We start from the raw sequence: 13,846 nt of genomic DNA on the forward strand, positions 1-13,846 counted from the left end.
AGTGGATAGAGCACCCACCCTGGAGTCAGGAGTACCTGAGTTCAAATCCGGCTTCAGTCACTTAACACTTACTAGCTGTGTGACCCTGGGCAAGTCACTTAACCCCAATTGCCTCACTAAAAAAAAACACACACACACACACACAAAAAGACAACTGAACATCAGACTTAAGAAAAAAAATGCTGTTGATGCCCAATAATATCTGGATATCCAGTCTATCCCTCAGAATATTACTGCATTAGCTATACCTACCAGCCCCATTGGGGGTGATTGTCTATGAAGAAGTAGCCACCACATTATGCCCTATGCTAACAGCCATGGAATAGAACAGAGTCATTCTCTCTAAGTGTAGACAAGTTGATGTGCTAAACCACTTTCTCCACTTTGGTCGCAGCCTTGCTTTCTGGGTCCAAGCAAAACAAGTTTAGCCTTTTCTTTGTTCCACGTGGTAATCCTTCAGATTATTTCCTCCCTCCACTGGTGTGCTGGAATCAGCTCCTACATTGAGGCTGATTGTTAACTTTTCAGTATGAGCATTTACACCTAGGGCATTGGCAAATTCTACAAATCAGGACTTGGTTTATTGTTTTGTCGATTTTCTAGACTTAAGAAGCTGATGGAAAAAAAAATGTTAATAATGCAGAGTAAATTTAAATCATGAGTAACATTTTTTTTGGAAAGTTGTTAAACATTTACCAATACAGCTCTGCCTCTCTTCTAAATATTCTTTTCTACAAGCTAACTAACTATCCCAGTTCTTTTAATCCATCTTTGTATAGTATGGTTTTAAGTCTCCTAGTCATCTTCATTGCCCTCCTCTAGGGTGATCTATTTAATAAGCTTATAGGACCTTAAGTCTCTCCCATTCTGTACTCATGCAGTTGTGGGTTTTTTTGGACCCAAACAAATGAGTTTACATTTACGTTCAAAGACAAAGGTATTTGGGGTAGCTAGGTGGCACAGTGGATAAAGCACAGGCCTTGGATTCAGGAGAACCTGAGTTCAAATCCAGCCTCAAACACTTGATACTTACTAGCTGCGTGACCCTGGGCAAGTCACTTAACCCTCATTGCCCCGCAAAACAAAAACAAATGAAAAAAAAAATCAAAGACAAAGGTATTTGAATATAAGTTCCCAGAGAATGGGGGCCAAGTGTATTAAGTCAGCAGGCTGAGTTATTAAAAAATAATTCTAAGATTGATGATAGGAATGCAGTATAACCTAGAAATAGATAGAAAGTTGGGCTATAAGTCAGGGAAGACCAGAGGTTAAATCTCTGATACATACTGTTTGTGTGAGCCTCTCAGTGCTCATCCAAGCCATGCACTAAAATAATACATTGCAGTTGTTTATTCAGTGTTTTTCAGTCATGTTCAATCTTTGTGACCCACATTTGGGGTTTTCTTGGCAAACATATTGGAGTGGTTTGCCATTTCCTTCTCCACTCATTTTGTACATGAAGAAACTGAGGCAAACAGAGTCAAGTGACTTACCCAGGGTCACACAGCTAGTAAGTTTTGTTTTTAAAAAACCAATTCTGCAGCTCATGCCCATTCAGTTGAACCAGATAGGTGTTTGCCTTGGTTAGAAGAGAAGATGAAGCATTTGTTCTAATTTCTGATAGAAAGAAAAGTTTCACCTGAAATAGTAAGTGACCCCCATCACCAGGAGCAGCAGACCCAGCACAACCACACAGACCGTCACGGTGATATTCTGCTGCTGTGTCTTTACCATGTGCCGCATCTCCAACCATTCCAGTTTCACTGTGCTCACAGCGCTCCCCCACGTAACCAGGCATGCATCTGTAACACACACATGCCCAGAAAAATATCAGTTCCTCAGGGCACTCCTGCTATCCCCCTCCCATCAGTGTCACTGCATCCAGGAACGATGAATGGTCAAAGTCTAACACCCTCCCCTAACTCCCACCCATGACCCCCACCCAGGTGTTTCCAACCCTCAGGCTTTCTGAAGGCATCTTAGAAATCCATTTTGGATCAGTGAAGGTCTTTGAGATTTACAGGCTAACTCAGAGAGGGCTTTTTGGTTTTGTCTGTTTGCCCTAGGATTGACAGTGAATTACTTGCATTCCACTTTTAGAAGGCATTGATTAAGGATCAGGTTTTGTTAGTCTAAAATCCTGAAAAGCCACACATAAAAACCAGCTCATGTTACCTGCAACCTAAGAAATAGTAGAGTGGATCAGGTCAAGGAGGGAGGGAGAATTGCAGAGGAACCTCCTCAACCCTATCTGTGGGTTGAGGAATAAAAGAACGCATGGAGCCTCTGAATAATAACCACGGTGTGGAGCATAAAGAACACAAATCCCTTGTTATAATGGAAGTTCCATGTCATAGAGTGCTGGGCCTGGAGTTAAGAAGAGCCGATTTCGAATCTGACCCTAAGCAAGTCATGTAACCTCTGCTTGCCTCCCTTTCCTCAACTGTCAAGTAAGGGGAAATAACACCCAAATGGGGCCACAAAGAGTTAGACATGACTGAAATGACTCAACAACAATAAAAGTAGCACCCACCTCCCAGAGCTGTTGTGGAGATCAGATCAAGTAATATTTGTAGCCTCTATGATAGGTGTTTAATAAATTTTTCTTCCTTTCCTTATCTAACTCCCCCTCTCCCAGCATTCTTCAAGACTTAGCTAAAATTGACTTTCTGCAAGAAGCCTTTACCAGTCTTCCCTCTGAGATCATCTATTGCTTACCATGCATATGCCGTGGGGGGGGGGGCAGTGTGTGTGTGTGTGTGTGTGTGTGTGTGTGTGTAGCATGGTACATACAAGATCATTGCCAACAAAATGCATAATTGTTAGCATGCTGTATTCCTGGTTAAAATGTAAGCTCCCTGAGGTCAGGGATTGTGTTTTTGCTTCTCTTGTATTTCTACTGGTTAGCACAGGGCTTCCCAAGAATAGGTACAACATCAAAATGACTAACTGACAAAGCCTAAAAAAAAAAAGGGTTCCCAAATCTATTAACTCCATTTTTTCTCCAATAAGAAAAAAAGTGCAAAAAAGGAGATCTTCTCTATGTCTGTCTGCCTGTCTGTCTCTTTCTATCTCTCACTCACTCTCACACACATACATACAATCATACACACATACACTGAACAGTTTCATTTGTGGGGTACATTACCAAAATATTGTATGGTCAATTGCTTCCTTTGTGCTTAAATTAATGACACAATGGTGCCATCTACTGGGCAAAACCTCTCTATTACCTTTTCCAAAGGCATGAATACAGTTTATCCCTTTCATATCACAACTTTCTCCCATCTCCATTTCAATATATCCTATATTCTTATTAATAATAAATTAAATGCGAATTTGGGGGAGTTTTGTGGAAGCCACAGATGAACAAAGAGGCCAACAGACAACACAGGAAAAGTTAAAAAACTCAGAAATGCATAAAATATATGTATAGTATTGTATAATGTCAAACATGTTTTATCTTTTAATACCATAATAATTCAGACTTCTCTGGCACAGAGGGAGAGCCAAACAATTTTACACAGATTTCCTAGACAGCAGGGGCACTGTGTCCACAATCCCAGAGATGTGGAAGGGATAACTGTACATCCAGGATCAAACTAATGGTGTTCTATCATCTAACTGAACACTGCCAATCAGTGGGCATTTATCAAGCACCTAAAATAGGCCAGCCATTACATTGGGAATTAGAGATACATAAACAACAGTGAAACAGTCCATGTCCCTGAAGAACTTATATATATATATATATATATATATATATATATATATATATATATATAATCTAATTTCCTTGGGCTGGACTTGAGGCCCAGAGAGGTTTAAATGACTTGCCTAAAAGTTACAGAGCTAAGTTAGTTACTTTGACATTGAAGAGTTTTCATTTTAGGTAGATCATGGACCACTAATATAAATCAAAAAGAAATCCAAGAACAATGAGAGAGAAAAGTCACTCCAAACATGTTCCACATTAATTAAATCCAAATTCCTCCTGCATTCTCCTACTTGGTATCTGGACACTCCTTTCCAATCTGGGTCAGACCTACTGATGAGGCTAAGCTGATATCAAAGCTCAATGGTCACCTACACCAGACATATGGGAAGAGGCACTATGTTGTCATGGGAAAAGCACTGGATTGGGAATTGGGAGATCTCTGTTTTAGTCCTAACACTAAAACTGACTAGCTGATTTAGCTGTGTAACTTTTGAGCAAGTCATTTGAAGCCCTCTGGGATTCAGATCTAACTTCAAAGGGTTAGACAGATGATAACTAAAGCCCCTTCAAGTTTAAAAACTCTCTGATTGACCACAGAAATGAGATGGAAGAACCTGATGGAAGAATGTTCAGAGGATCTGATAGAATCCTTTTTTTTTTTTTTTTTTTTTTTTTTTTTGCGGGGCAATGAGGGTTAAGTGACTTGCCCAGGGTCACACAACTAGTAAGTATCAAGTGTCTGAGGCTGGATTTGAATTCAGGTCCTCCTGAATCCAGTGCTGGTGCTTTACCCACTGCGCCACCTAGCTGCCCCCGATGGAATCCCTTTCAAGTAGATCTCCCATATCCTTCCCTCCTGTGAGAACAAGGAGGAGAAGAATAAACATGACCATTGGAGAGTTCTGTGCTTTCTTTGGGTCCTAGGGACTTTATGAATCCTGTTGCTTCCAAAGAGAAGATTCTGTCTGCCTTAGGCCCCACTTCTAGCGCTCCACACAGATTTGGGAGGCTCATAGAATATCCCAGTATTGTATAATGGAACTGGTTTTAGCTCTCAGAATCTATTTCAGGCTGCAGTTATCCCAAAGGTCTTATCTTGGAGAGGGTCTTAATGAGGCTTTGCCTGGTAGTATTCAAAGGCTTGATAATGATTTTAATTATGTCTTAGACTAATTTCAAAGAAAATGACATAAGTATAAATATCAATGTAAGAAACAGAATTGTACATTAGTCATTCATATCCAGCAACATGCTGAATTAGACATTATTATTGTCATTCCTATTATGTGAAATTCAAGAACATTTACATAGTTACAGAAGATCTGTAAAAATAGCTTCACTAGTAATAGGATCAGAACAAGACTATTCATTGACAGTTAACATAAAATAATAATATCGTCTTATATACTTCAGAACCTGTCTTTGTAAAAATCATATATTCAGGGGCAGCTAGGTGGCGCAGTGGTTAAGGCACTAGCCTTGGATTCAGGACGACCTGAGTTCAAACCCAGCTTCAGACACTTACTGTGTGACCCTGGGCAAGTCACTTAAACCCCATTGCCCTAAAAAAAATAATCATATATTCAGGAGTATTCCCTCTCCTTTGACAGAAACATAGAGGTGATATGATGATGATGATATTAATAAGAATAATAACAATAGCTAACATAATGCTATGTGCCGGGCACATAGTGCTCTACAATTTTTATGTCATTTGATTTTCTAAATAAACCTGAGAGGCAGGTGCTATTATTATCCCCATGTTAGGGATAAGGAAACTGAAGTAAACAAGGTTAAGTGACTAAATATTTGTATGTGATTGATATTTATATAAGTGGAGAAATGGATTTTAAAAGATTGAAAAAGGAGGTGAGCCAGTCATATGGTTAGAGTAGTCAAGCAAATGAACACTCTCCTCATATTCAAACAATATCAATGTAATAACTATTATCTCCATTTTACAGAAGAGAAAACTGAAGCAGACTGAGGCGAAATGACTTGCTCAAGGTTACACAGCTAGTAAATGTCTGAGGCTGAATTTGAACTCTTCTTGACTCTAAGTCTAGCACTTTATCCACTGTACCATCTAGCTACCTGTATTCTATATTTATATATAATTATTTATAATATACTTAGAGTAGTGGTTCTAAAATAGTACAGGGACTTCTGAGGGTTAAAGTCATTTTCATAATAATACTAAGATGTTTTTATTTCCAATAAGGTAAATACAGATAGCAATGAACCACAGAAACAAAATATCTTTGGAAAGTTGTAAAAGGATCCTGAGAATAAAACGGCTGAGAATCATGGATTCATGCTAGGCAGATTCCCCTGTGGAAGATTCATGGGACCATGTAGACAATAGTTGCCCAGGATGAGAAAGCATGGATGGTAGTGATATGTACCATGAGCAAGAGTACACACATCGATGAGATCTCAGATCCATGAACTTAGAACTTTACATACTGTATCAAAACTATCACGACATCCAGCCTAAAATAATAACAGTAACTCCATTCATAAAGTAGTTAAGTATTCATAACATGTTTTCCTCAGAACAGCACTGTGAGGTTGGTACTATCATCAATTACAAATGAGCAAACAGAGACCCAAGGGAGGCCAGGGCCCAAGGTAAGCTCTCTTTCTCTTCCCTCTCGCCTGTCTCCCATGCCGCCTTGAAAGCAGGAAGTTGGATGAAAGTCAGATTTGGCACGGAGCTAGATTTTTATTTCAAAATAAATATACAAAGCTACTAAGGGATAGGTTTTCAAAAATGGCATGCTTGCCAAGTTGCCAGCATTTCCTCGAACCCAATGTTCATGTTCACACTTGCTTGATTCTGAATTACAACACATTTCTGTAGGCATAGTTGGATTGAAATCCTCTTGGGGAAATGGGAGGGATCAGAGAAGGAGCAAGAAAATCTAAATCTATTGGGAAGAGGGAGGATAAAACTTGCAATATTGGGGTTCAAAGCAAAATGAACCCATTGTGAAAAGGTACACCACTCTTTGCAAAACTAGAAATCCCCATTGGCTGCTCCTTGTGTTTCTGGAAGAAATGTCCCAGTACTGAGGAATACCCCTTTAAACCAAGGTCCCAGATCTGAGCAAGGGGTTTGAGGTCTGCTGATACCCTTATTTTCTAGAGAAAAGCACGGACCTCAGAACAGATACCCTAATCTTGATGGAAACTTCCTCAGGTCAAATGATAACAGATCCACTGGACACCAGAATGCTTGTTAAACCGCCCTAGTGGACATATTACTTCAGTCCTGCATAGGTGCTCTTGCCCTCAGAAAGATCAATTACTAGAGGTTCATACTCACCTGCATCATATTTGCCTAGCTCTGAAATGTAAATGCACACTCCTCCATGGAGGCAGTATGAGTCATATGGTGGTGGACACACAGAACTGTCGTTTCTGATGTCAGAGGAATTATCATTCTCAGCCCGAAAAGATCCTGGAAGACAGTGTTTCAAAACCATCTTTAAACCTTGATATTTTTGAAAATGATTCAATCATTCTTGGCACAGTTATGTGTCTAATCTGCTCAAGCAGCTTGCAATTCCTTTTTCATATCAGTGGAAATATTAACAATGATGACAGTCTCTCTTGTCCACCCAAACCTTACCCTTCAACTACTGAAATTAATGTTAATCACAATTCAGACAGACCTGTATTGCCTTTCTTCACTTTCTCTTGTATTTGGCCTAGAGCATTCTGCAGGCAGATGAGAGTGGGATGACAGCTCCCAAAGCATCATGTTAATTTCATTTCATTGAACTCAAAGAATCCCAGGATTTAGAGTTGAAAAGAACCTTTGAGATAATCTAGTCGACCCATCTCATTAATAGAGATGAGGACATGAAGACCCAAAGAGCCTAACATGACTTGTCCAAGGTCACACAGCTAGCAAAGAGCAGATCTGGATTTTGAAACCAGGTCCTATGACTTCCATAATTTTTTTTAACAAGATCTATTTAATAAACAACACTTAATAACTACTGTTTGTTAAGAGTTACCTTCAAAAGGCTCGCTCAAAATTGGTATTTGTACTTGGCTTAATAAACATCTATAGAATACTTGATCCAAGAACTACAGTAGCCATACAAGTCAGGGAAAAGAAATTATTTGGAAAAGTCACTGAAACACTTCCGGTCAATCTCCTGTCATAGCATACTTCTGTGCTAGGTGCTGTGCTAAGAGTTTTTACAACAGGATTGGATTTTACCCATTTGACAGGAAAATAAGTCCCAAAAAGCTAACACCCTCCTTCCCTCCATATAATCTGAGATCCAGTGACTCTAGCCTCCCTTTCCATTCTTCAAACAAGATACTCCATTTCCAGACCCCTGACATTTTCACTGGCTGTGCCCCATGCCTGGATCACTCTCCCTCCTCACTTCTTCCCAGCTTCTCTGATTTTCTTCAAGCCCCAGCTAAAATCCCATCTTCTACAGGAAGCCTTTCCTGATCCCCCTCACTTCTAGTTATTTCCTTCTGTTGATTATCTCCAATTTAGCTTCTATTTAGCTTGTTTGCCCATAGTCGTATGCATGTTGTCTCCCCAATTAGACTGTGAGCTCTCTGAGAGACAGGACTGTTTTTTGTATTTCTGAGTATCCCCAGTTCTTAGCAAAGTGCTTGGCACAGAGTCAACATTAAATAAATGTTTATTGACTGACTGACTTGCCCAACATCATAAAGGGAAAGAGTGAAGATTGGAGCCCAGGTGCCTCTGGATCCACATGCAGCCTTCTTCCCATTGTACCACGCTGTTTTACAGGTTCGTGGAAGTCCTTACCTTCCCCCACATCAAACTTTCTTCTTAAAACTACTTAGACTATTCAAGAATCCTTAAAATTAGAACAGCAACAGCTTTGACAGAAAGGAAACATTGGGATAATGAGCGAATGATAAGTTGATGAATTTCTTTTATTACATGCTTCACTCTTCTTAGAAGGAAAAGCATTAGGGCACAAAGTTGAAAGGAACGCTGGAGGATCTTGCTGAGATTTCTGCAAGGTGACTGGAAATGCCAACACCATTTCATCACCTCTAAGGAGAGGAGATTATGTGAGACTGTAAGGTGTTAGAAACACAGAGACACAGTGAAGTCAATTCACCATTTTTCTTCTGCAAGAGCTTATCTGCTTACACAGCTAAACGCATGCTGGGAAGCTGGTAGTTTGGCAGCTAGAGGATCAAGGCAAGCAGGGAAGCAAGAGGTTGCAGGATTTAATTCTCCTTCTCCAGAACCACTCAAGGTGACATCCCAGAATTTTCTGGAAGCAAAGTATGACCCTTGAAAGGGTTTCCTGTTTCTGGAGATATTTTTCTTCAAAGTTCAGCTCAAATGCAACCTCCTACAGGAAGCCTATCTTGATTCTTCCCCCACCATAGCTGGAACCCTCCTCAAAAAAACGATTTGGCAATTGCTTTGTAACTCCATTTTGTATATATTTCATAGTTAATGCCCTGTGTAAATATACATGTTGTTTTCAAAAGAATGTAAGCTCCTTGAGGGCAGGAACGGTTTTGTTCTTGTCTTTGTATCCCCAGAATAGAACAATGTGCTTGGCATATTCTTAATAAATTTAATAAAATAATTTCTTTTCCCTGACTTGTATGGCTACTATAGTTATTTTTTTTTTTAGTGAGGCAATTGGGGTTCAGTGACTTGCCCAGCGTCACACAGCTAGTAAGTGTTAAGTGTCTGAGGCCGGATTTGAACTCAGGTCCTCCTGAATCCAGGGCCGGTGCTTTATCCACTGTGCCACCTAGCTGCCCCCTGTAGTTCTTAATAAATGCTTGTTGAATCAATTAGTGAATGAATGGATGGATGGATGGATAAATGATATTGCTATTTTAGCGGGGAAAGACCCCCCCCAGAAAAAGCCAAGGTTAAGTATTCTCCAGCAGCAAAGAAGGAAGAAAATAATATGGTACTGAAACTATCATGCAAGTAAAGAAACATTCCCTTTCAGGTAAGAGGGAAAAGAAAGTTTAGGAATGATCATTTTTTTAATCCTTTAAAGTAACTTTCATGCTAAAGGATATTTAGGAGCTCAGATGAACTCCCCTGGCTGCCTAGCACTGTAGAGGGCAGTTACTCTAGCAGACTCTGACATCAACATTACAAATCAGGAGATTAGCAGCGCTGCAAAGTTATAAAAGAGATTCATTCCAGATGCTATTAAATTAAGGTAACTTGGAATATTTGATTCTTAAGCTCAGCACCAACTTAGGCAAGAATGCGAGAACATACAGTTTAACAGTGCCGACTAATTCCCAGAATCTTCAGTGGAAATACCACTCATGAGGTTTTTCCTCAGTTAAGTAGCATCTCTTCTCTGGACCACCCACTAGCTTACCAAGACAAACAGATCCAGGCCCAGGTGCACCATTAGAGCAGATGCAGGTGTAATTCCCCTCTGTATTTTTACAGATGGCATTTTCTCCACATGTGTGCACTCCCATTGCACACTCATCAATGTCTTCAAGAGAAGCAGATGTCCCGGGAGGGAAAAGAGATGATATGAAAAAAAGAAAAGGGACACAAAGTTAGAAAAATGTAACATTCTGAGAGGGCTCAACAGAGAGTTCTACTCTATTCCCTCCTTCAGAAATGAACTAATCATTACACACACTTAGGTTATGAAAAAAAAAAACAGGTCATGAGTGTGTGTGTGAGAGAGAGAGAGACCCAAAATCTCAAAATCTAGTCCATCAGCCCGATGAACAAATGAATTTACTGCCTTTCCCTTCAAAACAAGGACACCTAGGCTGAAATGCCTTCAAGTCTAAAGAACATTCTGGAAATTATGCTACCTACCAGTTAAGGGGGAAGATGAACATTTTCTGTCAGAGAGATGAGAAAAAGAAAGAAATGATAAAAATGTAATCTATAGGTGAATTTCTAGGAATTCAGGTGGTTACTTAGCCCTCTAAAATATCTGAATCTCTTCTTTCATATCAGTTTCTAAATGAGCTAAAGTCTTAGTCTTGACTTGTGCCAACATATTTGGTACAGTGCCTAGAAATCTGGCCTGCAAGTCAGGAAGAGTTCAGTTCAAATCCTGCCTCTGACACACACTGGCAGTACCATGCTGGGGAAGTTACTTAGCCTCTCAATGCCTCAGGCAGCCTTCAAAGATTAAACATCCAAGAACAGATGCTGAGCAAAAATGAAAAGAAGTTTCTCACCAGGAAAACACAGGTCTGGTAAAAAAAAAACAAAATTATACCCACACATATGCATTATATTTATAGATATAGATGCAGATATGGATTTTGTTATGGATCGATTAGATATAAATAGTAATGATTTAGACAGATGATATAGTTTAGAGTAGATACAGATGAAGATATCTATGTAGACAGACATGGATATGAACATGGATATTTAGATATATATAACAATGGTATAGATGAAGATGTCTATGTAGATTAGCTATAGATAATATTAATGTAGGTATAGATATAGAATACATATAGATGTATACATAGAATGTGATTATATATGCATATACATACACACACACATATATATGTATACATATACATATATTCCCTATTGAAATGTATGCAGAGATAACAACTTTAAGGCTATTTAGAAAAAAGCTATACAGAAAATTTTTCTAAGTAACGAGAGAGAAGAATAACACCACACTTTCCTGTTCAGTACAGAAGATATTCTTGAATCATTTATGAGAGAAACACATTGTCCCTTCTAGAAATTCATGGTTTTCCTTCTAAGTTGTAGGATTCAACAATATTCACCCTCACTGACAATAAAACCAACTTTTGAAACTTGAGGAGTGGATATGGGGTTTCATGGAAATGACTGTGATACCCTATCGATTTCCAGGTTAGCCAGTCTAGCTGAAAACGAATTCCATATAATTTCCTAAAAGCACCTTGAAGACAAGTTTCAGCTTTAATTTGAACTTTCTCAAAATATAATTGGCCTCAGTTTCCATTTGCTTAGAACTTTGGGGACTAAGTTACTCTTTAAATGCCAAGAATTAAATGAGAAAATGGAAATGACTTGGCCTTTCTCTCTATCTAAGGTTAAAATATTATTTCAGTATAATTTTCATTCCGTAAAAATTTTGAAAAATTCTAAACTTTCCTCAAAAGCAGCTGATTTTTAACTAGTCACTTAGCCAGCTTAAGTCTTCTTAAGAAACAGTGCTTAGGAAATATAGTTCCAGGTTTTGTATTCAATTCCAATAATGGATCAAGCTGCAGAATAATCGTATTTCCCCCTTTTTTTAAAAAAAAAAGCACCCAGGAAATTAAATGTAAACGTATCACTATGTCTTCATAATTGTCTTTACTTAAGACAAGGTTTCTAATTCATAGTTCCCATTGTAACTGCACCACAGATGTACTGAATACCTATTAAAGCATTAAAATTAAAAACAGAGTAACTCTCGATCTCTGCATTTTTTCCTGGTGCCTATCACCATAGAATTAAGCTTAGAAACTATTATCTAAATGTAAAAGAGACAAGCTTTAGAGACTATGGAACCATAACAACAATTTCTTAACTGGATGCCTTTTAAATTCCTAAGCATGATTATGATTTTAAATTGTAATAGAGGCCAAAAGGGCTCAGGAGGCACAACATGGAGGAATCCAACCCTCAAAAGATCTCAAAATCATAGCTCTAAGTCTAGAAAGGACCTTAGGAGTTGTCAAGTCCATCCCCTTCATTATACAAAGGAGGAAACTGAGGCACAGAGAGATTAAGTGACTTGTCATAGGACTAGTATGTGTCTGAAGTCGAATTGGAATCTTCCAGACTCCAAGTCCAGTGTCCTATCTGCTCATCATCATTACTATACGGCATGGTGGAAGGAAAGGGGGTATAATGAAAAGTCTGTTAGTAGTTAGCACAATAACTATAAAGAACCTTGAATTTGGAGTCAGAGGACATGGCTTTGCAGAGAACTTTGGCTCTGCTACTTGAAATCTGTACAACCTAGAGCAGGTCATTTAAACTCCTGAGCCTTAGTTCCTCATCTGCAAAGAAAAGGGATGGATTAGACGGTGTCTGGGATGTCTCCTGACTCGATCTAAGAGCCTGTACTCCCTTCTATATGATTTTTCATTGTGACATTGGGTTTTCTTTTCCATTTGAACTCCTTAAAGGTCTTACCACTTTCTCATCTGTACTTCTATCTTATAAACTAATTGAAGATGGACTCCACAGGTGACCTACAGTGGAGAAGTAACTCTAAATTGCAGCATTGGGAGAAGGAAGTTCTCTTCTAGAAGTTCTCCCATGCCAATGAAGAAAGAGGTCTAGTCCTATCCTATCTAGCATTATTGGCAAAACTAAAGGACCATTAATTCGACTAATGTAATTCACCCTTCTCTGAGAATAAATTAATTGTTTATGGGGAGGGGAATTAGTTCTAGGCAAAAAAAAAAAAACCCAAAAACCATGCACCTATTTTTTTCTCCAAGTGATTGTCCTACAACATACATACCCTACAGTTCTGGAAAAGGACAGACTCTCGGAGAAATTTATTCATCAAAAGATTTTTGGACTGAATTTGTGATTTCATTCCCAGGTGAGGAAACCCCCTTGATCAACATAAATCATTACCTGCTCAGTACCAAGGCACAGAGAAGTTAATGACTTGCCCAGGGTCACTCAGCCAGTATGTATCAGAGGCAGGATGTGAACCCAGGTCTCTATTCCAAGTCTTTCCATCTGTCCACTATGCCACTGCTATTGCCCTTTCATCAAACAATTTGACCAATCTTAAATATGTGTTTATGTGAACTCACACATCCTGCTTTTCCTAGCCTACTTTTTGCTTCTGATAACAGAAGAGAAGTGACAATGCTGGTCACCCGTCAGCTCCCAACATTAGAAGAAACTGATTCAGATTTCACTAAGAAAGTTCCTCCCTGAGGTCCTTTATGCTCTGGCCCCTTCCCATCTTTAGATCCCTCTTACTCTTAACTCCCTTTCCAAGCAGCTCCCTCCTCAAACAGAACTGCTCATCTCCCTCCTCTCTGACTTTGCCCTGGCTTTTCTCCAGGCTCAGCATGCTCTCTCCCCTCCTCACCCTCTGCCATCTGGTTACCCTGGCTTCCTTCAAAACT

At 39.2% G+C, this 13,846-nt stretch overlaps 1 protein-coding gene across 1 annotated transcript in view; it reads right to left on the bottom strand.

The window, feature by feature from the left end:
* Positions 1-13,846, bottom strand: part of EGF (epidermal growth factor) — a 140,606-nt gene that overhangs the window by 26,314 nt on the left and 100,446 nt on the right. The window contains 4 exon segments of the mRNA XM_043972334.1: positions 1,640-1,758; positions 1,760-1,802; positions 7,043-7,181; positions 10,096-10,218. Of these exon segments, the coding sequence (XP_043828269.1) occupies positions 1,640-1,758; positions 1,760-1,802; positions 7,043-7,181; positions 10,096-10,218 (424 nt within the window).

Source organism: Dromiciops gliroides, chromosome 6 (genome assembly GCF_019393635.1).
Source record: "Dromiciops gliroides isolate mDroGli1 chromosome 6, mDroGli1.pri, whole genome shotgun sequence".
In the NCBI taxonomy this organism is placed as follows: Eukaryota; Metazoa; Chordata; class Mammalia; order Microbiotheria; family Microbiotheriidae; genus Dromiciops; species Dromiciops gliroides.